At 41.5% G+C, this 23,442-nt stretch overlaps 1 protein-coding gene across 2 annotated transcripts in view; it reads left to right on the top strand.

The window, feature by feature from the left end:
* PER3 (period circadian regulator 3) overlaps window positions 1-23,442 on the top strand; it is a 476,770-nt gene that overhangs the window by 178,193 nt on the left and 275,135 nt on the right. For both annotated transcript variants that reach the window (XM_069240206.1, XM_069240207.1), the window contains exons 9-10: window positions 21,278-21,356; window positions 22,425-22,531. In XM_069240206.1, the coding sequence (XP_069096307.1) occupies window positions 21,278-21,356; window positions 22,425-22,531 (186 nt within the window). The remainder of the gene's footprint in view (window positions 1-21,277; window positions 21,357-22,424; window positions 22,532-23,442) is intronic.

Raw genomic sequence — 23,442 nt, 5'->3', positions numbered from 1 at the left:
CCCACTAGACTGCATCAAATTTCCCCAATAAGACCTGACACATGCCCGGGGTGTAAAACTGTAGGCACAGGTTTCCTATATATGGTTTGGATTTGTCTTGGGGTTGAACAGTATTGGAGGGAGGTCTCTGAATGAGTGAAACTTATATTGAGGATCCAACTAGAACCATTCATCAAGCACAATCTCCTAGAAATTGTCCCTTCTGCTAAAAAAAATAATAATACAAATAGTAGCTTAGTATCTTTGGAGTTTTAACCAAAAATGTGTATAGCCAAACGGTGCTTGGCAAGACCTAGGCAATTGGTACTGCAAGCTGTACAGTAGTGGGCATGAACTGAGGAAAGGCGCATTAAGGAAGTGCAAAAAGATAAGAAAGTACAGTTATAGTATTTGGGTTAACTTCTTATGTGACTTGGTGACCAGTGGATTTGTGCCTGATGAGGTAGAGGAGAATCTCAATTCAATTGGTGTTCAAACACCCACTATGGATGTTCAGGGAGATTTAAAGCAAAGCATGGGAATGTCTCAATGGCATACACTTCTGGGTATATAAACAGACTTTAAATTGTATCCTTTTAAGGATATGTGTAAAACTGTGCAGCACAATATGTGTTCTATGGTTGTACAATGGATTTGTCATTTGTGTGCATTCTGAAAGTGGAAATGTGCTCAGAAGTGATAGCTATTCATGTTTGTAAACTTGCTTGCCATATGTAAGAGCATGTTTGATGCCCAGTGGCTTTTGTATTGTTTCTAGAAAAATAAAGGATAAATATATTTTAAAAAACAATGAAGATACAATACAAATAATTCTGTTGGTATAGCTAAGATGGGAGTGGATGTAATTCCAACTGTGTCTAACAGAGATGTACTTCAAGGATAGTTCCTTGTCTACAACTCTCTTATTTTATATTTTTTAGATTTTAGTAATATGAGTCTTGTGGTATTGGTGTTCTGAAGCTGATAACTACAAATTATTACTAAACAAAGAGTCAGATTGAGAAAATTCTAGGCCAGGAGGTCCTAGGGTTTTCAAACGTTACTGAGCCTCAGTGTTGTAAACTGGGGTCTTTCTCCTCTGGCCTCCTATATCCTCTGTACTGCAGATCTTCAAATCGGGGTCCAAGTTTCTCTTTTAGCGCTTGACTTAGCTTAGCGAGGCAGAGTAATCCAAGATAGACTCCAGGATTTTTGTAGTTTATGAACTCAGCAAACAAAATAACTCATTGTCCACACAGTGTGTGTTTTTCTTTAAGAAATAGTTCTCCAATACACACATAGCTAAATACTATGTACAACATTACAATTATTTACAAAATCTCATGTGGAAAATCCAATTGACACCCATCTTAAAGAGGTTATGCAAACTACGTGCAGTGCAAATCTTGTAGCCTTAAAGGTTGCAGTAGGCGACTAACACTCATACTCAGACTAGATCCTGTAGTTTTAAGATCCTTGAATTGTTTGTGTGCCATCAGACCTTAATCCCAAGCCCACCCCAAGGAACTTCTTAAAACCAAGCCCCACATTTTCCTGGGGTCACTGGTATTCTCCACAGGATAATTCACCCACACTTTCCTCTCTGTATGAGGGGGTCTTAAGATGGTCCAGTGTAATTCTAGGTGAACTCCAGAATACAGCAGTCTGCTTTAGGATGCGCATGCCCTTTGCGGGGCACCATTGTGCAACTAACATATGTACAGTTAATTTTTATTTATTTATTTAGGTATTTAGTTTTTTTTACATTTTGTTATAGCACAGCATGGCAGAGAAGCATTAGCAGGCTTTACATCTAATTAACAATCCAGGAAAGGCTTCCTTACAATTAACATTGCATTACTTGCAGATATGTTAGTCCAAGAATTAAAGAAGAATTGAGTATCTACTTAGGATGTACATCCTAGTAAAAAAGTGGAACATAATTTAGTATGTTAACCATCATTGATGATAGAGGATAAATCAAAGTAACAAATGAAATATTGGTAGAGAGTAGAACCATTTCGAGACGTGGACTATGGAAATTAGATGCGATAAATGTGTGAGCATTGGAATTGAATTTTGATGTAGGAATTTCTTTGTTTTCGCACGTAAAGTGTCTTTACTCCTCAGATTTTCTTTACCCCTAGTTATTTGTTATTTGAATAAGTATTCTGGTTGCTATTCATGGAGAATTTTGAAATTGATATTTGCTGTTTTGAATTTTATTGTCACGTGCCTCAGGTTGGTTCTAGTAACTCCAATTAGTGTTGATGTACAGTAATAAAGGCTGGAAACCACAAGGGCTTGAACTGCTAAAGTCCAGAAGTGGTAAAGAAAATGCTCCTTTGACAAATGCAGTGTTACTGTGGCAACAGAAGCAGTGTGCTTCATATGCAAAGTCATTACAAGATGATTATCTAACCAGAGTCTCCAACCTTTTCCATAGTAAGAGGTACTTTTGCTCAGGCAAAGTTATTGCTAGATACTAGAAACTATTAGCACTTTAAAATAGTAACATTATACTATTCCCATCATAAGCAGTATTATCAGTAGCAACCGCACAAGAATTTCAGGTGTGATTACCAGCAGAAATACCAGGAAAAAGCCCATAAGTATTAAGTGCTTCCACCTAACTAATGAAATGTCGGCCAAAGCATGAGGTGTCCTCTAGCACAAAGGACTACCACAGTATCACTCTCATTCAGTCATCAACTCTAATTGTGTTTTCTAACTGTGAGTGAAGACAGATGGCCACAAGGCAGATCCCATAGGCCGACACAGTATATGTTTGAGTCTTATTATGATGCCCGGTCATTCGTTTGCCAGCCTGCTCCTCTAAGCATCTTGAGGTCAGCAGTGCCATCTGCTTTAATATGTACAGACCCTCTGAAAGTGGCACTAGGCTTTATTTCAGCTCTGCGAGCTACTTCAGACATTCTGGTGAGCTACCAGTAGCTCCTGAGCTACTCCTTGGAGACCCCTGCTGTGAATAGTCCATAGAGCCTGCTAATTTGTGGTTGATTTATTTGGCGAGATGAACTCGGTTTGTTCAGAATTTGTATCAGTAGATTCTGTGGTATACATTTTTTTAGGTTAGCTGGACAGGATTTCAAGGTTTTAGTGTTCTGGACTAGTGGAAATTTGACATCAGACTATGTATTTTCTGCGTATTGATGACTTGTGATGTTGATCCTCCAAGTTAGTACTGTTTTAGGCTCATGAGGATGTAGACTGAGGAAAAAGATTGGAGCTACTATGGATCCTTGATGGGCATTACATGCTGTTGAGGAAGTGTCCTAGTTTGAGGACTAAGGGCCAGATGTAGCAATCTACAATTTTGCGAGTTGCAAATTGCGAGTCAGACCGACTCGCAATTTGCAACTCGCAAAATTGTATGCAGAAAGGTGTCTCAGACACCTTTTGCGACTCGCTATGGGGTCGTAAAGACCCACCTCATGAATATTAATGAGGTGGGTCGCATTTTGCGACCCCATAGCGAGTCCATTCACTCACAGGGATGGTGGCCTGCTGGAGACAGCAGACCTCCATGTCTGTGACTGCTTTTTTAATAAAGCAGTTTTTTTTTCTTTTTGCAGCCCGTTTTCCTTAAAGGAAAACGAGTTGCAAAAAGAAAAACTTCCGAAACCATTTGGTTTCGTTTTTTTCAGAGTAGGCAGTGGTCCATAGGACCACTGCCTGCTCTGAAAAAACATTTTTTTCGGCATTCACAAAGGGGAAGGGGTCCCATGGGGACCCCTTCCCTTTTGCGAATGAGTTACCACCCACTTCAAGTGGGTGGTAACTGCAAGTTGGTTTGCGACCGCATTCGCGGTCACAAAGCAACTCAGCATGGCGATACGGTCGCAAATAAGAAGGGAACACCCCTTCCTATTTGCAAGTCGCATCCTCAAATTGTGAGTCGGTACCGACTCGCAATTTGAGGTTGTGCATCGCGTTTGGCCTTTTGCATGCCGCAAACTGCGTTTTTCTGCGTGCTTACTACTAGAACTATAGAATGAGAACCATTTGAGAACTGTACTTTTGATGTTCATGTGATTGTCAAGTGTACATTAATTTGTGGGCTCTATACCGTAAACTACCTCTGTCTCTGATAGCATGAGCCTGATCAGCATGTTTAATGTAAGAGTTTCCTTACTGTGTCTCTCGTGGAAGCCTGCTTGGTAAGCTGCAGGAAGGTTATTCTTTTTCCAGAATAGCAATGAGTTGGTGGGAACATAGTTTAGTGATAGGTCGTTAGTGAAACAGCATGTTGGGATATACTGAAGCCTTCTTTAGAAAAACAGTAATTTTATCAATTTGTTAGAATATCTGGGAAGATTACTCTTTCTCGGAGCGCTGATTATGAGAGAACTCTATATTTTGCTGCGTAACTAAAATTTGGCCTTGATTAAATTGCTTGGTGAAATGTCATTTAAAATCACCAGTTTGTAATCAAAAAATTAACCAAATTCTATTTGGAAGTAAGATACATTTGAAATGTATAATTATCAAGTGAGTGTCCTAATGGTAGGTTATCGGTTGAATTATCGGATATCACATTGATGGAATCTCTCAGACAAGATATATCAGTGAAGTGGTGCATAAAGGCATTGCACTTGAGCAAGGTTTGAATATTACTAATTTCTTTTGCAGGTTTAGTATTCTTTTGCAAGTGTTGAAGAGTAATGTTAGTCTCTATGAAGTGGTGTGTTATTTGTTAGATTAAGTGATTTAGCTTTGACCATGTCAGCATTGAATAGTGTATTGATAGACTTTAGAACGGGCAAGAATTGTGGAGTGCTGCTTGTTTTCCAGATTAGTTTATCTATTCCTAGTTCCATTGTTTTCTTGAAAAGATCATTAGTGAACCCACTGATTAAGATTTCGCATCCTATTTATATTGTTTTTCAGTAAAGCTATGGAGTCTATTTGCTTGAGCAGTGTTATATCATTCAAATGTGCTGACTACATCATTAGTCATGGAAGTGTCAGTGCACACAATATTGACAGTGAATGTGAGGTTCTTATCTATCACACGGTGAAAGGGTTATTTGGCAGTAAAGGAGATAGAGGATTGGCCATATTCATACAACAGTGACTCCTGTTTCATTTGGGATCATGTGGTTATCTGACCAGTGTATTTCATTTGGATCTTTACACACCATTTCCGTACCATTAGGCCAAGATCAGTGATGACTAGGTACAGGATTTTCTATTATTTTGAGTCGTGATTCTCTGTAATGTGTCTGGTAATGTTAGTGAGATGGAAATCATAGAATGGCGGGTTGTCTAAGATGTCCTTGGGCAGCTTCCAGGTAGAGACCAGGAGAGAGGGGCCCCCAGGTAAAGTCCAGGGTACATGCAGCGTGATCCGAGAGGACATGACCTAAATAGTCTATATGTGTGACATAGGGGAAGCAGGTCTGGGGAGCACAAAAAGTGATCCAGGCAGACATATAGGTAATGGGAAACGAGTAGTGACAAATAAGGCAGAGTTGCGGGCTGTGGGTCCTCCATGCGTCTTATAGTGCCTAGTGGAGGGCCCAACTAGAGAATAGCTGTAAGTGTTGGCGGACTGGGGCAGCCAAAAGGGGAGGGTGAGAAAGATCAACAATAATGTTGAGGACATTGTTGTAGTCGCCCCCTAGTATCCATGGGATGCCCACCGACTAGGCCAGCCCCTCTGGCACGGTAGCCCAGAATGTCGCGTGTTCTGTGATGGAGGCATTGATGCATCCTAACAGCATGTGTTTGCCATCAAGAAAGTGAGTAACAAAACAAATAAGCAACAGTCACATAACAACAACAACTGGATCCTGAAACCAGAGGTCTCATGTCCAAAGGTCGGCTCGAGGAGCCCATAAATAAAGTTGGGGTGATGGAGGAGTGCCAGTCTGTTATAGGTTCAGGAAGGTAAGGGCCATTAGACAGGCAATCTAGTTACTGCGGTATGGCGTTGTTGTAAGCCCAACCCTCACATCCTCAGCACAATATTGCAACATCTGCACTCTGTCCAGAAGGTCCTGAGTGGTCTGTTCCTCTGTCTTCAGTTGCGGTGCCATCTCTGAGATATGGCGTTCCGTGTCAGTGACCCGAGAGGTCAATTTCTATTGGTCTTTGCAAAGGAGGCCAAATTCTACTCATATCTAATCTATGCGCAGTTCTACCGGATGTGCAGGAGGTTTCAAAGGCGAGAATGGCATCCAAGTTTTCAGCTGAGTCCTGTGGAGGTCAGGCGAGATTGATATTTCATGGATTTTTGTCTGCCCAGGTTAGGTTTGTGAAAGGCCCAACCATGCTGGGCCACAGCATGCAGGGCAACTCCAATCGTCCGTCACCAGTGGGTGAACACGGGCTCTGTGACTAGATGCCTCCCCTCGCAAGTGTTGTGTTCGCCTCGATGCACTGTGCAAGGCCGGGTCTGCGTTCCTTCCGTTACCTCAGGTTGGCTGGCAAAGGGGGGCTTATGTCGGGTGAGTGCGCCACCGACCGTCCTTGTTGTGGGGTCCCAAGGTCAGCCCAGGTGTGGTGGGAGGGTGTTGCGCACCGATCGTTCCCCGGAGGGCTTCAATCCCGTCACCCTCTCTGCTCCCTGTTTCCTCCAAATTATGTCCTGTGGGGAAACTGGTGAGGTGCATGTGTCTCTGCAGGGAGGCAGCCTTGGTGGTGTTGGACTTACCACTTTGAGGTCCACGGCATAACTGGGCAGGGCAACCCGGGCCTGTAGCCACTAGCGTTGAATAAGTTGTGGTGAAGGGAGGAAAGCAAGTTGTACCCTGTCTACCTTGTGCGGATAAGATGGGGCCGAAAGAGGGTCAATTTTGGCCGGGTCAGACCCCACTCCCAATTAGTGGGGGCCCTCTGTGTGCACTTGGTGTTGAACCAAGGAACTGCTCAACCCCCAGCTTGGGCGGCACGGCCTCTGAAATCACAGTGTGGGGAGGTGGGTGGGGCATCATGTCCTGCCTGCTACCTTGTTGCCGGTGCTGTGGTGTCTTGCCTGGTGCCTGATATCCTGCACTTCAGGGCTGGCTAGCCACCTGTGCAGAGCATAGGGTGTCTGGATGTATCTATACCCTCTTTGCCTGCGTGCTGGTGTTTCTGGAGCGCCTGGGCTTCTCACCTGTTAGTCGGATGTAGGCACGGACCACGCTGCCGGTCCAAGTGGTCTTCTCCTCAATGTTTCATGCCGCGATAGAGCGGCCTGCCCTGCTGCCTCAATTGTGGGTGGGTTGAGTGCTTCTCTGGCCCTGTGGACATCCCCTATGCAGTGTCAAGTGCGTAGTGAGTCAAGGGGGTCTCCTAGACACCTCGGTTAGGCAGGATTAGTGCAGATTGCAGCATTTGGGCCCCAGAGCAGATTCAGTCAGTGTCCGCGATCTTAGGCTCCTTGGCCATGCCCCCCAAACAGATTGTTTTGTTGTGAGAATAATAACTCCGCTTTTTTAACATCACAAAAGGATGAGAAGTCTGGTATGACTAAGATGTCAGTTATTTGAGTAATCATTAAGTAAGACTTCTGTGATGGCGAAGAGATCAGTTTTGAGATTGTTGATGTCTTCAGCTGTGAAGTTGTAGTGAGATTTACCTATATAGTTGATCTGTATCCTTCCACCACTCTTTTTTATTCCGGTTGTGAGTCAAGTGAGTAGCCATTAGAATTAGAATCCTGTACATCCACATAGTTGAATTTATCAGAGTTCTTTGAATCTGACTGAGAGAATGCGCTGCCATCAGCTCATTGTGGTCGCAGAGAGTTAGCTTGCATATACAAAACAACAGTATGGGTAAACATTCATTAGCGGAAGTGATGTTATTGGGCTCTTGGTGGCGATGAAATGTAAACAATGTAAACAATGCAGGGATTCCCTCCCAGTCAAAATCCTTTCATTCCAGAGCCCAGTTTTCACTCATTGCTCAGGGTGTTCTGTTAGTCCTTTGCAATGTCACCCAAGTGGAACTGAGCAACTTTCAGTGCAATTTGATACGCTGCAGAGAAGCTTCACAAAATGGTTGCCAATCAAAATTTTCTGTCACAATGAGGGTACTATCTCAAGGCAGGCCAGTAAATGAGGTTGTTTTTAAGTCCATATAGTTTTTTGGGATAATCTGTCCCATTAGGGGTTGGATGTTCAACAACGGGACTACCAGCTCGTAAACAGTTTGGTAGATGGTCATTTCTTTTGATGCCAGCCACATCTGTAGGCTTCACCATTGCAATGCTCGTTCAAAATGAAAATATTTTGAGGTATATGGTGGATAGAATCACTTTAACCTGACAAGGAAAAAAGGAAAGGCAGTGACAGAAAGAACGAAATGAGGTGCAAAGGGGAGAAGCTAGGGGCAATACAATATCTAAAGGAGCTAATATTATCATTGCCAGGGACAGTTAGAGAGATGAATGCCAACCAGTGCACGCTGATGGAAATGAAGGCCATGCCTAAGCAGGTATAAAATCGGTTGGACAAGTTGGTTTAAGGGGGACGCTATTAGGAAGTTAGGAACGGAAAGGTGAGTTATGAGCAATCAGGTCAGGAACTGGTCAATGAAACAAAGTTTGTTGAAGTGACACCAATGGAAATTTCACAGCAAAAGAGGCATTTGAGTTAAGGGATTTCTCAGAACAGGAGACAAATGATAGTACAGTGGGGGAATTGAGAGAGGAAAAGGGGTCAGGGGGCCAAGATGTAGAAAGAACGGGAGGGTTGGCTGTATTGGGTAGAAGCTGGGGAGTAAATGATAGTGGGATGGGCATCAGAAAGGAAATACGTTAGAGAGAAGCCAGTAATAGCGATGCTTGATGAGAGTGAAAGGTTAAATGGCACACCCTGGCTGAGTGGGCACACAGGTGGAAGTGACCATGGTGTCTTAAGACGAAGGGATTGGGCAATGGCGGAATGAAGAAGTCACTCTATGTGAATAAGAAGCATAGGGCTGAGGAGAGTAGCTCTGAGGATGAGACAGAGGAACATTTCAGAGAAAGGATTAGGTAGTTGATGTAGAAGGAGGGATGGAGAAGTTTTAGGTGGGAAGAAAGCAGATATAGGATATTGGGGATAGGGTTGCCATCAGCAGCCGCCCTTCCTCTACGGTGGCGGAGCGTCACCCCACTGCTTTGAGATGCGCAAAAAATAAAAATAAAATGATAATAACACAGTGTTATTTTCATTTTATTTTTCAGTGTCGGAGCCAGGTTAGGGTGGGGCGAGCTGGGCTAAGTGACAGAGGAGGAGTGGATTGCACCATAAGTGTGCATGAGGGTTTGGCCAGCCAAACAGACATACACACTTCTCATTTCTTCACCCGCCTGTTTTGCAGAGATGGGTGGAGAATTTGCACAGCCTCCCACTGCCTGTCTGAGCACCGAACAAGGCCCTCAGACCAATCATGCTGCTGCTGTCATGCTGGTAACAGCAGCATTGTGATTGGCGAAGGGGAGTCTGGGAGCCTTTGTGCTGCTGTGACTCAAATTAGGAAGAAGAGGAGGACGGTGCAGAGATGGAACCCGCCTCCCGATGGAGCAGGGTAACTGTTTTTTCAATCCTCCCTCCTGCCACCCCTGTTCATTAGCAGCCACCACTGGTAGCCATGGAAACTGAGTAGTAGATCAGACAAGGAGTAGGGGGGGCCAGAAGAGAAAGCAAGAGAAACGGCTAAGTAGAAAAGGGAAGGTTGCAAGGTGGAAAGGAAGTTATGTGAGAGTGGTAATAAGTGAAAGGGAAAGAGTGAAGCAATCTCGACAAGATTCTAGGAGCTCTGGAAGAAGGGGAAGTGAAGGTCGTCAAAGACAAACATTTTGAAGAATGAGATCACGGTGGAGGTAAAAGCAAAGGGCGGAGAGGATTAAGATTCCAAACTCAAGACACTTGGGCAGAGAGGCAGTGTACCATCTGCAGTGAAATGGAAGCTAACATGGTTGAGTAAGAAAGGGGAGGTGAATATAGCAGCTCATGTTTCAAAGGAACTGAAGAACAAGATGCAGAAACTGAAGTGCTTCCCCCGTGTTTACATTCCTTTTGCAGGAGGGGATGGAGAAGGTGGTAGCACACTATGGTTATGTGGGGGTTGCTCAGTAGAAGAAACTGACAAATTGACAGGTGCACAGGACATTTGCCAATTAGCGATCAGCAGCAGCTAATATGATGCACATATTATAAGAGGGGAGGCCATATTTTGTGTCTGAGCTACCAAAGTATGCAGAGAATGTCTGCAAATTGTACAATGGTAATAGAAGTGAAGGTCGGTCTTAATATGATGAGCAGTTCAAAATATACAAGGAGAAGCATCACAAGTTTAGGTGAGCAAGGAGCACACTTAAGGATGGATGAGAGGAAAATGCCATGAGGTGCTTTTCAATCAGCCCCCTGCAAGACGAAGGAAGGGACACGCAGACAAAAGTGAGGCGCGGTTTAAGAAGAAACAATGCGACCAAGCTCACTGCTATGCAGAAGCAGCCTGCAGATCCATCCACAAAAGCAGCAGGTGTGGTGGAGCCTGTCCAGAATACAATGTTGGGTGATACTGGCAAGCTGTCTTGGGCAGATTGGATCGCAAGGTAACTTTTGAAATTAAGGGAAGATGAGCAGCAGGAGAAGAAGTAGTGCATGGCAGCCAAGTTTTCTGTTTGCTTATGTGTGACAGTTCCAGCTTGTAAGTGAGTTTATTTGTGGCATGTTGAGTGGCACATTGACAAGTACAACAAATGCAGCTATCCATCAACCACCAGCCATGTAGGTCTGGTGTGCTCTACGTGAGGCTGTCAGTGTGCTGGCAACCAGTGTGCCTGCAGCATGAGCTCTGAATGAAGTTCTGGGCTCTTAAATGTCAAAGTTTTTATATTTTATACTCCAAGAAAATATATCACGTACCTCAAGGGCCGGTGTCTCATTCTTGTGAAGCTGCTTGTACATTTTTACACGGTAACTAGTGGAGTGCAATAAATGGCAGTACACAGCTGAGCCAACTCAAATCACACTGCCACACTGAGCTTCAACTGACCCTGGTGGCTGCAAAGGTATTTTGAGAGACAGCTCAGTATTCATGTGCAGGAGAGTAGTCACCTTACTGCATGTACTAACTAGGCTGGCAACTTCTCCTTCATCGACATAAACTATTTAGTCTGTCATATATAGGAAATGCATACCCAGTTGCAACTGATACAAACACAACCTGTTGTCTGTGGTTAGGTGTGGAGAGGGTGTTAGGGATAAACCCTTTAAGCAAGAGGGATGCCTTAGACCTGTCCTCACACATAGTGACAAAGTGTAGCACATTAGTGAATTTAATGCAGCCCTGAGACCAGATGGCTGGGAGATGTCAGTTGTGTCTCCTTAACTCTCAGGAGGGACCCACTGGCCTAGTATTGTTGTTTTCATAGCAACCTGTCTTCTGGTTTTATGATTTGAACACATTTGCCCTTGTATTTGACATATACTTTGTTAATGTAGTCATCACCCAGTAGTCTCCTTGTTGTTGACGAAATCTGTGCACAAATAGCTTCTCATTGTGTCCTTGGACTGTTATCCATTGCACGGTCTTATGTTTTCTGTGTGCTCTCTACCTCTTCTTGACAGTTAACCTAGGTATGCGTGCCAGCCAAAGCAGCTTTTCTATGAAATTGAGACTTCTTGCAGATTCTTTGTACTGGCATAGTACATGTCATGCAGCTTTATCCCTTCATTTGGGGGAATGGTCTGTTTGATTTTTTGATGGGATCGGCCATCAATTTTTTGTTGCAGATAAGTATCCCAGAGTGCACTACATACTGATGCTATCTGAGCGTTAACAATAGTGTTTTGTATCAATGCAGATTTAAAATGATTAAGATTGCTTGAAAATGTAAAGATACTTAACTTTTATCCCTTTTTATCCCCCATGGAGCAACTTCCAACTGAACATGCATCATAAGGTAATCACCATTCTCACACCACAATGGATGAAAAGAGTTTACTAGATCTCTTATGATGTCATGACTGCATTAATTCAAACAATTATTTAGAGTAGAAAACCAGTCAGCAAGAAGGGTTGTGCACCACTGTCCCTAAATCCCTCCATTTGCTTCCACTGGACCATAGATTAAGTTCAAAACTTTCTTGGAGATCTAGAATGCACATTGATGGAAGTGCCGTTGGCACACTATAAAGTTTGTGACACAGTGTACTTCACCAGGAATCTCAGATTGCTTCTTTCAGCATCAGTCATCAAAACTGGTTAAGACAGTGGGAAAGATCCTAGATATGGGGCCAGCTATGGACTCACTAGATCCACAGCTTTATAGCAAGGTATGGATAAAACGCAGTTTAGAAAAACATTACTAACAGACACTAATTTTCTTGACAGGCTCTTTGGGAAGGATTTCCTTGCCACTTCTTGACTACATAAATGCCCTGTTCAATTCAATCCTCATTCCTTTCATTATCTTGGGCTACTGTAGCAACCCTTTTTCCTCTTTAAAAACGACTCTTATAAATGGATTGTGGCAGAAAAAACACAAAGTGCAGGCGTGAGTCCCAGAAAGCTGTAACAGTTCCAAAACAGTTGGTTCAAGACTACTGGTTGTTTTTTTGCTATTTAGAGGGAATATAAAGCTCACATCACTGTGTGAAGTACTTCAATGGCAGTCATTCTTAAGTAAGATGGGCCCCCCACAAAATGCTAATTTTGATCCTTTTGATCGTTTTATAGTGCAAACTTCACACACGGATTGTAACAAACACCAACATGCCAACTTAAAAAAATATGTAAACGTGTGTGGAGAGGGAAAGGCCTTGAAGGGGTGGGCCACGTGCTGAAAACTATATCCTAAGAGGTACTTATGTCCACTTCACCCAAGAATCTTCACTCTTCCAAAAATAAACGAAAATAAAACAAAAAGCTTGCTGAGGCTGCTGTCACCGATGTCCTGTGGTGTTTTCACCCCCCCTCCAAATTGACTTTGGTAGTTGAGAGCTTCCAAAAACAGCTACAAAAACCCTCGCAATGATTTCCAGCTGCTTTCCCTCCTATGAGGCTCCTCACTAGATGACCGTGTGAAGGGAGCCAATGTCATGTGACATACAGTGGCACTGTGTAAGTTGGAAGGTCTGCAATTGGCCAAATAAAGGTTTGCAGATAATTGCATATCAGAATTAGCAGAGATTTATTTGAGCCCTTAACCTGTCTTCCCAAAGCAAGTTGTTCATAGAGTAGTTGTGGCAACACCTAGCTGCTCTCTGCTGTAGAATCTGGTCTGAACTTCTCTTTGCTGGATTTTTTAAAATCCTACCCCCCACTACCCTTCCCCATGGTGGCTTGAGTGGGATCATAAATGTACACTGTATTTTAGGTAAATATGTTTTTGTCTTGTACTTCCCTGAAATTGTGTGAGGGTTGCAAAATATAAGCGCAATCTGTCAAATTATAAACCTAATGTCACAAAAGGATCTTTCGGCTCTGTGGTACTCATCACCTGTTAATATTATATTATTGTATATTTTCATTAATTCTTCTCTTTGTTTGTTACCACATGTGTGCGGAACCTCATGCCCACTACGTTGTTAAGGGAACTATTACCTGCCAAAGGGATCCTCCATTAACTGAGTTTTTAATATTGATCTTCACTTGAAATAACTACATGGTATTGAGTAGAAACACATTGCCAAGATACCTAGACTAGACTAGACATTAGCAAATCTGTACTTCCCTGTATATACTTACCTTTCCTATATGTTGGTAGTTGATATTCTGGGGTCGATATGGGTAGCTATATATTATTGACCTCGATATTTTGACATACATTCCTAGAAAAAATATGAAAGGAAGCAGTCTGTGCATTTGAGACTAAGGAACATTACATAACTAACCGACTCACTCCAGAATCAATAATTTCAATCTGGTCTTCATCTCCAGTTAAACAGTGGAATGCTACCTCTCAATGACACTTCATTCGTCAAACCACACAACTGTTCTCATCCTCATCCACTGAAGGCATATTATTTGTAAAGGCCACACAAAACCCACCAAACAAAAAACATTTCTTCAGAGGTTTCCACACCAATAATGTAAAGCAAAAACATTTGATACCATGTCCCACTCATGAATTTATAACTCTCCTTCACCAGTGAAAGTTCACAGCAAAAAACTGAAGACTTGTGTGGCCTGGTATACAAACTATTTTGCTTGCAGCTATCCATACAAAGAAAATGTTGGAAAGTTCAGCTACTAGGTGATCTCATGAAACATAAAGCTTCTGTTGAACATGTAGAAACCTCGTCACACTAGTCAAAGTCACGTACTACAGATTAATCATTGTAGAAGTCCACATATCCGCCCATTATAGGAACAACATTCTCCTATCAACCACTGTAAAACTCCTGTTGGAGCAGCATTCACCTCTTTGCACAAGGAGTCAGGATGAAATACCTTGTATGACAAAAGAAACTGTGCCACTCTGTTCCCACTTACCTTTTGTGATGTTCACTCTTGACTGCAAGTAGTGGATTCAATAATCTGAGCTCACTGTGGTAACTCCATATTTTGTGTTCTTACACTTGAGTATTGGACCTTGGTCAATATGCACTCTCGTTCAAAGTGGGAGATTTCAACTACCCTCTAACAGGGCAGTGTGAAGGCTGGAGGGTTAATGGCTACCTATTTTATAGTGAAGGGGTGCAGGTCTTTTTAACTGCATTCCTGGGAGTGGGTATCCCAACCCACTTTTGTGATAAGGTATGTTATACATTTGGATGTTTATGTGCAGAATGGATGTGTTCTCCAAGAAGACACAGCTAATGTACCATTTGATAGAATTGATTTAATTTTTCAATTGTATACAGCATGGACCAGATCCAAAGGGAGATCACAACGCTAAGCAAACGCTAAAAAAACGGATCTATAGCAATGGACTCCACAGATTTAATACTGAATTTTAATAAATGATTATTAAGGAAAGTCAAACCAGAGAAAACGCAAAAGGCTTTATACGTGAGTGTACTATGCAGTGTTGTAATCCTGTAGAAAGAGTAACAGTAAGATAGCTATGCAGAAAAGAGATTAGAAATCACTGAGTGTGCCCATACAAAAAAATACCAGGGGTATAAAACACAATCAAATATGCCATCAACATTAGAAGAGTTAGTATGCAGAGATTCAAATGTAATCCCAATAATAAGTAGACAGAAAGAAGGGCAGAGGATGGAAGTGTGATCAGGGTGTTGTTTGAGTAGGTGAGAGACGAAGCAGCCTCTGAACAGGGCTTTGGAGTAGCAGAAATTTAAGCAAAGACCTGCCATAGGTTCTGCAAGATTTGTGAGGAGTCCAGACCAAGACAGACAAGTTATTTACACAAGGGGAAGAAATAACAATGCAGCTATTTCAATGGGCAAAGACAGGTACATCGGGAAAAGTTGCCCATAAAGCACAAACAGTTGTTACATGTTGAAAAAGGTTTTAAACTTCAAATAGAAATATGAATCACATCACTACATTGATGTCACTACTTCTTTGCGTCACTATGTACCTTTTACTACATCAGTGCTGCAGCAAATATATCATGATCACATCATCAACAGGGGAAGAACTATAAATATTTAAAAGGGCATTAGGTAATTAAAAGAAAATAACAAGAGTAGCTTATTTATTTGAACTAAAAGAAAAAAGAATAAGGATTGTCAAACTCCTCTCCTCCCCCGAGACTTATTGTTTCCTCTAAGAAATCTTTTAGGGGGATTGAGTACTCTCAAATACATTCGTGTAAAAAAGATTGTTACAGTTGTATTTAAGAAAATATAATTCATTAACATAAAATAATTGAACATATTTGAAATTATTTTTAAAAAAACTAAAGTGAATATAGATATGGTCCATGTAGTGGGGTGGGGTAACGGTTAAGTGCATTAAAAATGCATCTTTACTTTATTGATGATCTGGCATAGATGTAGTTTTAGGTCAATGTTGTCCATGTTTATGTAGTAACATACAGCCATCTGGCATAGAATATTCAAGAGAGAAAGGGGTAGGTGAATGAGGAAGAATTTGTATCCACATGACATGGCATTTTGAGTTACCAAAATGCTACGATCCGCTTTTGAGTAAATGTGTGAAGGGATCAGAAACAAGTTGGACCGTCACAAGCATTCGGAAGAGAGTACTTAATCATGAAATAAGGAGATTTAGCTGAGGGTTAAGGAGATATTTAGGTAAGAAGCTAGTTACTTAGGTAGGAATATTGAAGCAAGTCATGTCCATGATGTACATCAGACGGGACCATGCAGAAGTGGAGAGTGAAAGGAATAAAAAGGTCATGGCAGGAGCAAAGCACCAGACGTCTCTGTTTTAGTTTGCATTATACCAAGTATTAAGATTCACTTACTGTTGCTGTGATGGCTTATGAATGTGGCTTCTGACTGAGGTCATACTTGCCAAACTCTCCAATTCAGGCTGGAGAATCCTGAATTTTAAAGCAAAAAAGCCATTATGTTAGCTGCCTGTTGGACCTGGCCCTTTTTGCAGGGTCACCCCCAAACATTTTGCCTCCTTCCTCCTTTTTGTTCTGACCAGTATTTTTTGGCTTTAGGACTCTGGGCAAATTACTACTGCTGACCAGTGCTAAAGTGCAGGTGCTCTTTGTGTAAACTGGATGTGTAATTGGCTGTTTCATAATTGACATATTTAATTTACTAGTAAGTCCCTAGTAGTGTGCATTAGAGGTGCCCAGGGCTTGTGAATCAAATGCTACTAGTGGGCCTGCAGCACTGACTATGCTACCCACCTGAGTAGCCCTGTGAACATGTCTCAGACCCGCCACTGCTGTATCTGAGTGTGCAGTTTTGCCCTGCCAATTCGAACTGGCAATTGTACCAACTGCCAGGCCCAAACCTTCCATTTTTATACATATACATCACCCCTAAGGTAGGCCCTAGGTAGCCCAATGGGAGGGGTGCAATGTATGTTAAAAGTAGGATATGTACTGATGTGTTTTACATGTCTTGAAGGTGAAATACTGCCGAATTCGTTTTTCAGTTTTCACTGTTGCAAGGCCTGTCCCTCTCATAGGTTAACTTTGGGGCTGCCTTTAAATATCTTTTAAGTACAGTTTCCTTTTGGGTGCAGATAGAGATGTGGATTTGGGATCTCTGAGCTCATAATTTAAAAATACCTCTTTTGGTAAAGTTGCTTTTTAGGTTGTCAGTTTGAAAATGCTACTTTTAGAAAGTGGGAATTTTCTTGCTTAAACCATTCTGTGGATCTGCCTGCTTGTGTATCCATGTCTGGGTGAGACAGACAGTTGGGCTGTTTGTGAATCTCCACTAGACAGTGACACAGAAAGGAGCTGAAATGTCTCCAAGGGCTTGGACTGAGCTTGCCTCTTGTTTTGAAATCTCAAGGCCATCAAAGACTTCCTCCGCCAGCACCTGGACTCTCTGCTGAGACCCCTATCCTGCCAAGTGGTGCCGTAATTAGTCCCTGGGTGCCTTGAAAGGTGAAGCTGGTGTAGCCAAGGTAGAAATCCACGCAGAGGAGTTGTGTGGGGAAAATTTCAACGCACCATGGGCAACATTGCTGTAAAAATGATGCACAACCTGCATCGCAACTGACAAATCAACGTACCACCTGCTTTGTGGCTGGGAAATCGATGCATCACCTGCATCGGGTCTGGAAAAACAATGCAAAACCTGCTTGCGGCTGCTGAAATCAATACAAGCCCCACGCAATACAGTCCTCATCACCGTGTGGCTTGATTTTGCACGCATCGTCTCTAAGCGTCAAAATCGATGTGAACCTGTCTTGACCCGAGGTACCCATCCAGAAATCGACGCATTGCTCTCTTGCAGGAGAGAAAACGATGCATCGCCTACCTGACCGGAGAAAAAACGACACGCGACCTCACTTGCGAGTAAGGAATCGAAGCATCGCTGACTTTTCTGATGCACGCTCTCCCGTGCTGCTTTATTTTTGGTGCAAAGCAGGTACTTTGTGTAACATCAACCCATCCATTGTTTTCTATGGAGTAAGACTCTTTTTTATTAAAAAATGTATAACTTTAATTGTGTATGTTGGATTTTTGTTGTTTTGGTCTTGTTTGATTTAGATAAATATTGTATGTTTTTCTAAACTGGTGTGTCCATTTTTATTTATATATATTACTCTGTGTGTTGGTACAAATACTTTACACATTGCCTTTGAGATAAGCCTGACTGCTTGTGCCAAGCTACCAAGAGGGTAAGCAGGGGTTACCTTAAGTGAGTATCTCCCTTGCTTGGAGAGAGGGCACACTGACTGCCAGCCAGAGTCTCTATTTCTAACACTGCCTCAAACCTGAAGTTGCATTCACTTCAAAGGAAGTTAGTGGGGAAAAATAAGTCCCCCCATTTTTTTTTCTTCAAAGCTCCTTCCCAAATGTTAGCAGGTATGGTGGATGATTCTTGAAGAGTAGCATTTTGTTTTGTCACAAGAGTTTGATGAGGAAAGGTTTGTAACAATTCTTGAGAAGCTCATTCCAGATATCTTCTAGGCTAGAAACAAATTGCCTCATCTTGTTTTGCTTCTTCAGCTTAGGAATCTCCATGGACAGAATCTCTTTGCTGCTGAGAGATTTGCATCTCTTGGTTTGAATTTGTCAACAAGGTAGCTTATAGAGGAATTGTGTGTTCAGAAATAAGATCAAGCACACTGCTGAATGATGTACTTTCTTCAGTGGTGCAAAGCAGGTTTTAGAACACCCATCAGGAGAACATTAATCTAGTTTATAAAATTAGCAAGGCCTCCATTGATTGAGATCAGAGTTTGTGAATACATTTGTTACGTTCCTCAGTAGTTGGACCTGGAGATGTGCATCTTGAACACTATTTTTATGTGGAGATGGAGTTGGAGCTTTTTCTCCTATACTGACCTAAGATTTCACAATATTAACTAGCATGGGGCAAATCCCAAGGTCTGTGAGAGCCAACAACCACCTCTGAATGGATAGATTTGGTGACTTCATTTGCATGTTTGATGCAGCATCCTGCTCGGAATTTCTTTTACACTGTTAGCGAGGTTATATAGCTTGCATTCTTTTTCACAGGCAATAGATCCTTGTATCATTAGTGTTTTAGCAGTTACTCTCTTAGTTCCTCATCAGTATGGTCTGTGTGAACGTTGAACAATGCCGGTACAAGGAAAGAGCTTTGAGGGAAGGGAGTACATCACAATACATTGAGGATTTTATCTTTGCCACTTGAATGCGACTATGGAGGAGTGATGTGGACCATTTAAATACAAATAAGTCAATCCAGACAATAATTAATGATGTGTGGATATGATCAGTTATAAAACTAAAAGGATGAGCTTCTCAGGTGTGCTGATTATCGCTCTGAGAACAGAACTGTCTTTATCAAAGTGTTTTTCTCAGCATTTAAAGAAAGACAAAAAGTATATTTTGTTTAGGGAAGCTAAATATCCTGCTGATGAATTCAGCCACTGTGGATTACTGGAAATAATAAAATTATAAATCACAGTTAGACCGACAGACCTATAAAAATATATGTAGGGGTGCTGATGCTGTGAAAAAGAAATACACTGCCAACTCGCCAGTGGTGCTCTCTCTTCTTTGTGGGGAGAACTTTGGAAAAATATGTGTGTGTGTGTGTGTGTATATATATTCACTTAAAAAACCAAAGGTTACAGAAGGTTACAGTAACCTTATAGTTAGGTTCACATTTTAGACATACAAAACCACCTGTTAGAATTATCTGAAGTAACTATGACTTGTGCCCTAAGGTAACTATAACTTGTCAATGCACAGTTTCCTCGTCAATTTGTTTACTGCAAACATAACATTGATATTATTATGATGTTATTAATGATGGAATAAGTGCTGTATTATGGGAGGTAATTAGCATTGCATGCTGAGTACTATTGTGCTCTCTTGAATTGAATGCCTTATGTCATGACTCAAGCCCAATATATAAACAGATGATTTTGATGTTGTTCTACCTAATATCTATGCATTGAATGTAAAAAAAAAAGATATTGATTGAGTGACTGATGCGCTGGGTCAAGTTTCTGTTGTAACTGTTCCCAAAAACTTAAACCTGGAGCCAGTTTCAATCCAGAGGAACAAGAACACAAGGCTTGCCCTATAAAAAGAGAAGGCATTAATGCACAACAAAATAATCAGCAATGGCTAGGAATACCTTGCATTGAATACTATGCCAAACAGATCTAAAGATTACTCCTACACCCTGACAAAGTCCAACACATTTATGAGTGCCAAAGATAGGTCTCTAGGACTGCTTTGTCAGTCACATATTGATCGGGCAGCTGTTCTTCACTCACCTGATTTCCGCCACTATTTATAAATGACTCTGTGAAGAGTGCCTGCCCTGAGTAGGTGAAACAGCTTTACAGCGAGCCCGATGAATTCTAGTCAACCAACCTTTCATCATACCTCGCATTTTTAGCAATATGGCACCCATGGGAAAATCATATGCCTATTTGAGCGAGAGCCTTATTGGTCGTTATCTGGCTCAGAGAACTGCAGAGAGAAAAAATATTGATTGAGTGACTGCTAGGTGGGTCAAGATACTGTTTTAACTGTTCCCAAAAAGTTAAACAAGGAGCCTGTGTCAGTCTTGAGGAACAAGAACACATGGCTTACCCTATGAAAAGAGAAGACATTAATGCATGACAAAATAAGAGAATAATTGGCAATGGCTAGGAATACCTTGCACTGAATACAGTGTCACACAGGGCTAAATATTACTCCTATACCCTGACCAAGGCCAATACACATTTATCAGTAACAATGATAGGTCTCTGGGACTACTTTGTCAGCCCTGGTTGATGAATAACCTTAACGTGAGTCTAGGTACCACATAGTTGAATAGCTTTCGATGGTACAGCTTTACAAAATCTGGAACTCTGCGATTTGGTGGTTAGTGTAGGGTGATACAGCGGTTCTTCAGAGCCTGAGTTGTGGCACAGTTTTCAAAATACCTCCAGTTTGAAAGTGATGTATTTATTTTTCTATTTCTTTTTGTATCAGCAGCAGTGTACCATTTGAAAAGTATTCATGAAAGGCTGTTTTAAAAGCAGATTTTAAGAAATGGAAGATTTCCACAAAAATTAATGCAAACTCCATGTGTCAACTCAATCTTCATTTTGTTTGATTGTCTCGCTGGGTTGCTGGTCTTTAAAGCCATCACCTGACTTTAGTGTTAAAAGTAATATTATTCCAGGAGACACAGAGATACAGTCTTATATGCTTCAAAAATACTATTTAGTTCTGTTGGTCTTTAGAGAGAGCACTCTTATTTACTACAGTTTTTTTGTTTCTTAGCTCCCAGAATCCCATTAGATAAATGGATCTTCACTACCACTCATACGCCTGGCTGTGGCTTTCTGGAAGTAGATGATAGGTAAGACTTATCCGCAGTAAAAGCACTTTTGCATAAAATGGAACAGTGGTATTCAACATTTGTAGAAATATGACATTTTAGCATTTGGATCCTATAAGGCAGAGTCAAGTCTTCATAATATTGATCAAAAGCGTCAGTCTTGAGGTTGAAGAAGTAATTTTATTCAGATCCTTTCTGATTCTCTTTTGCCTCAAGAATCCTGCACACTGCCCATTGTCGAGTGGTGTGGTTAAACCATATTTCAAGTAGGTAATTAAGTCATATTAGTTCATAAAAGGGATCCTAACAATCCAATATAGATCTTGATGTGCAATAGAGAAAAAGCATTCTCCATGATTAATTAATATTTGTAAGAGGCTTACTTGACAAAGCTACATCAGCCTGTTTTCCTTCCAAATTGGTGAATTCAGCTAGAGAAACCAGAGTGTAGGCTGAATGTGTCTTCAGTCAATAGTATAGTTTTTAAAAAAAATTGAAAGTTTCTTCAGAAATGGATGAGTGATTGTGAATTGGAAGTGTATTCCACAGCAATGGGATAAAAGAATTGTCTCCTAAAGCAAAATATGTAAGGAAGACTGTCGGAATATTGGAGTGAAGATCACTTGCATAACTCTTTTCTCTTACCTGCCACTTTCACACCATGATCAAGGTATCTGTAAAGCAAGATGATATTTACATGGTTTTCACTAAGGCAGGTAACCTTCAATTATAACTTTTTCATGATTTTTTTTAAAATAAATAGTTCAAAGAAGTTCAATATTACAGACACTTATCACTCTTTTTGGCAGCTTCCAAGTTTGATGAAATGGGACATTCTTTGAAAATGCCAAGAATAATAAAGCCTGAGTGGTTGTTGTTGCTGAGGCGTTTCTGGGGTAAAATATATTGCAGCGAGCATTGTTTTAACATGGTTAGGCAGAAATGGAAAAGAGGAGTAGTAGGGAGCAAGACATTTTCAGATCTAAATAATTTGCAAACTAAAGCTTTTCTTAGTTTTGTAGCATACTTCTCAACTGCTTTTGGCTGATTTTTCTGATAAGTGGTTGTATCGTTGCTTTTGTATTGCAGGGCTGTGCCTTTGTTAGGTTATCTGCCACAGGATTTGATTGGAACTTCGGTCCTCATGTATCTACACTCGGAGGATCGCCCGCTGATGTTGGCCATGCACCGTAAGAGTAAGTACATGTTCCCATTGCATGAAGAACTTTATACTAACTAACAGTATCTAGTGTGCCTGTTGTGTTACATTTAAATTAAACCATGACTGGTTACCATGCACAGTTCTCCTTGCAAGCAGCAGTGAATTTAAGATTGACACATGCCAGGATGAGGAGTCTGTCAAGTCAAATATGTTTGCTCTAAACATTTTTAGGACAGCAGAATGTCATTCTTCCTACGTAGTGAGACTAGAAGTTTCCTTCATTGTCTAAATGAGAAAGTCTTGATTCTTTGTTTGTATGACCTGATGAAGACACTGTTTAAAAATTTATATCGTAGGCAGAGGGTCACATTTCCTGTCTGGTTCCTTGATGAAACTTATTGTTCGATGAAATGTGGCTGTAGTTACACATGCTCTGCATGCTCCTGCCATCTAGTGTTTGGTCCGGAGGATTGCAAGTTGTTTTTTCTTTGAATAATCTTCTTTAGTCATGGGATCAGACTCCTCTTTTCAGTGAAACTGCACATGGACATTGAGTCCTTTGTTGGATTGTTTTCTCTCTGCCATCAGGTTTGGACATGTGTTCTTTCGCTTTGTCTTTGACTTGCTCCGGTCTGAGACTTTCTTCCTGACTTTGCTATATTCGATGGTATTGTACTTTCGATCGCGGTTTCTGTCTGTGCACTGACCTTTCCACCGTGTCGGGTCTGTTGTTCAATCCCACGCTCTCCACGGTGCCCAAAAGAATGCAAGACTAATCGAATAGACACCGTTTCTATACTCTGCTCGGTGCCACTCGAGGAACCCTTACACTAATTACCATAGTGTGTGCAACCTTTGCCTCTCCCCTGATTATCAAAAGGCTACTTGTGAGGCGTATTGATTGTTTCCATCCAAAAAGACTCTTCAAGATCGATGGGCTCACAG

The sequence above is a fragment of the Pleurodeles waltl genome, chromosome 6 (genome assembly GCF_031143425.1).
Source record: "Pleurodeles waltl isolate 20211129_DDA chromosome 6, aPleWal1.hap1.20221129, whole genome shotgun sequence".
NCBI lineage: Eukaryota > Metazoa > Chordata > Amphibia > Caudata > Salamandridae > Pleurodeles > Pleurodeles waltl.
This window is presented reverse-complemented; position numbering and strand designations above follow the sequence as displayed.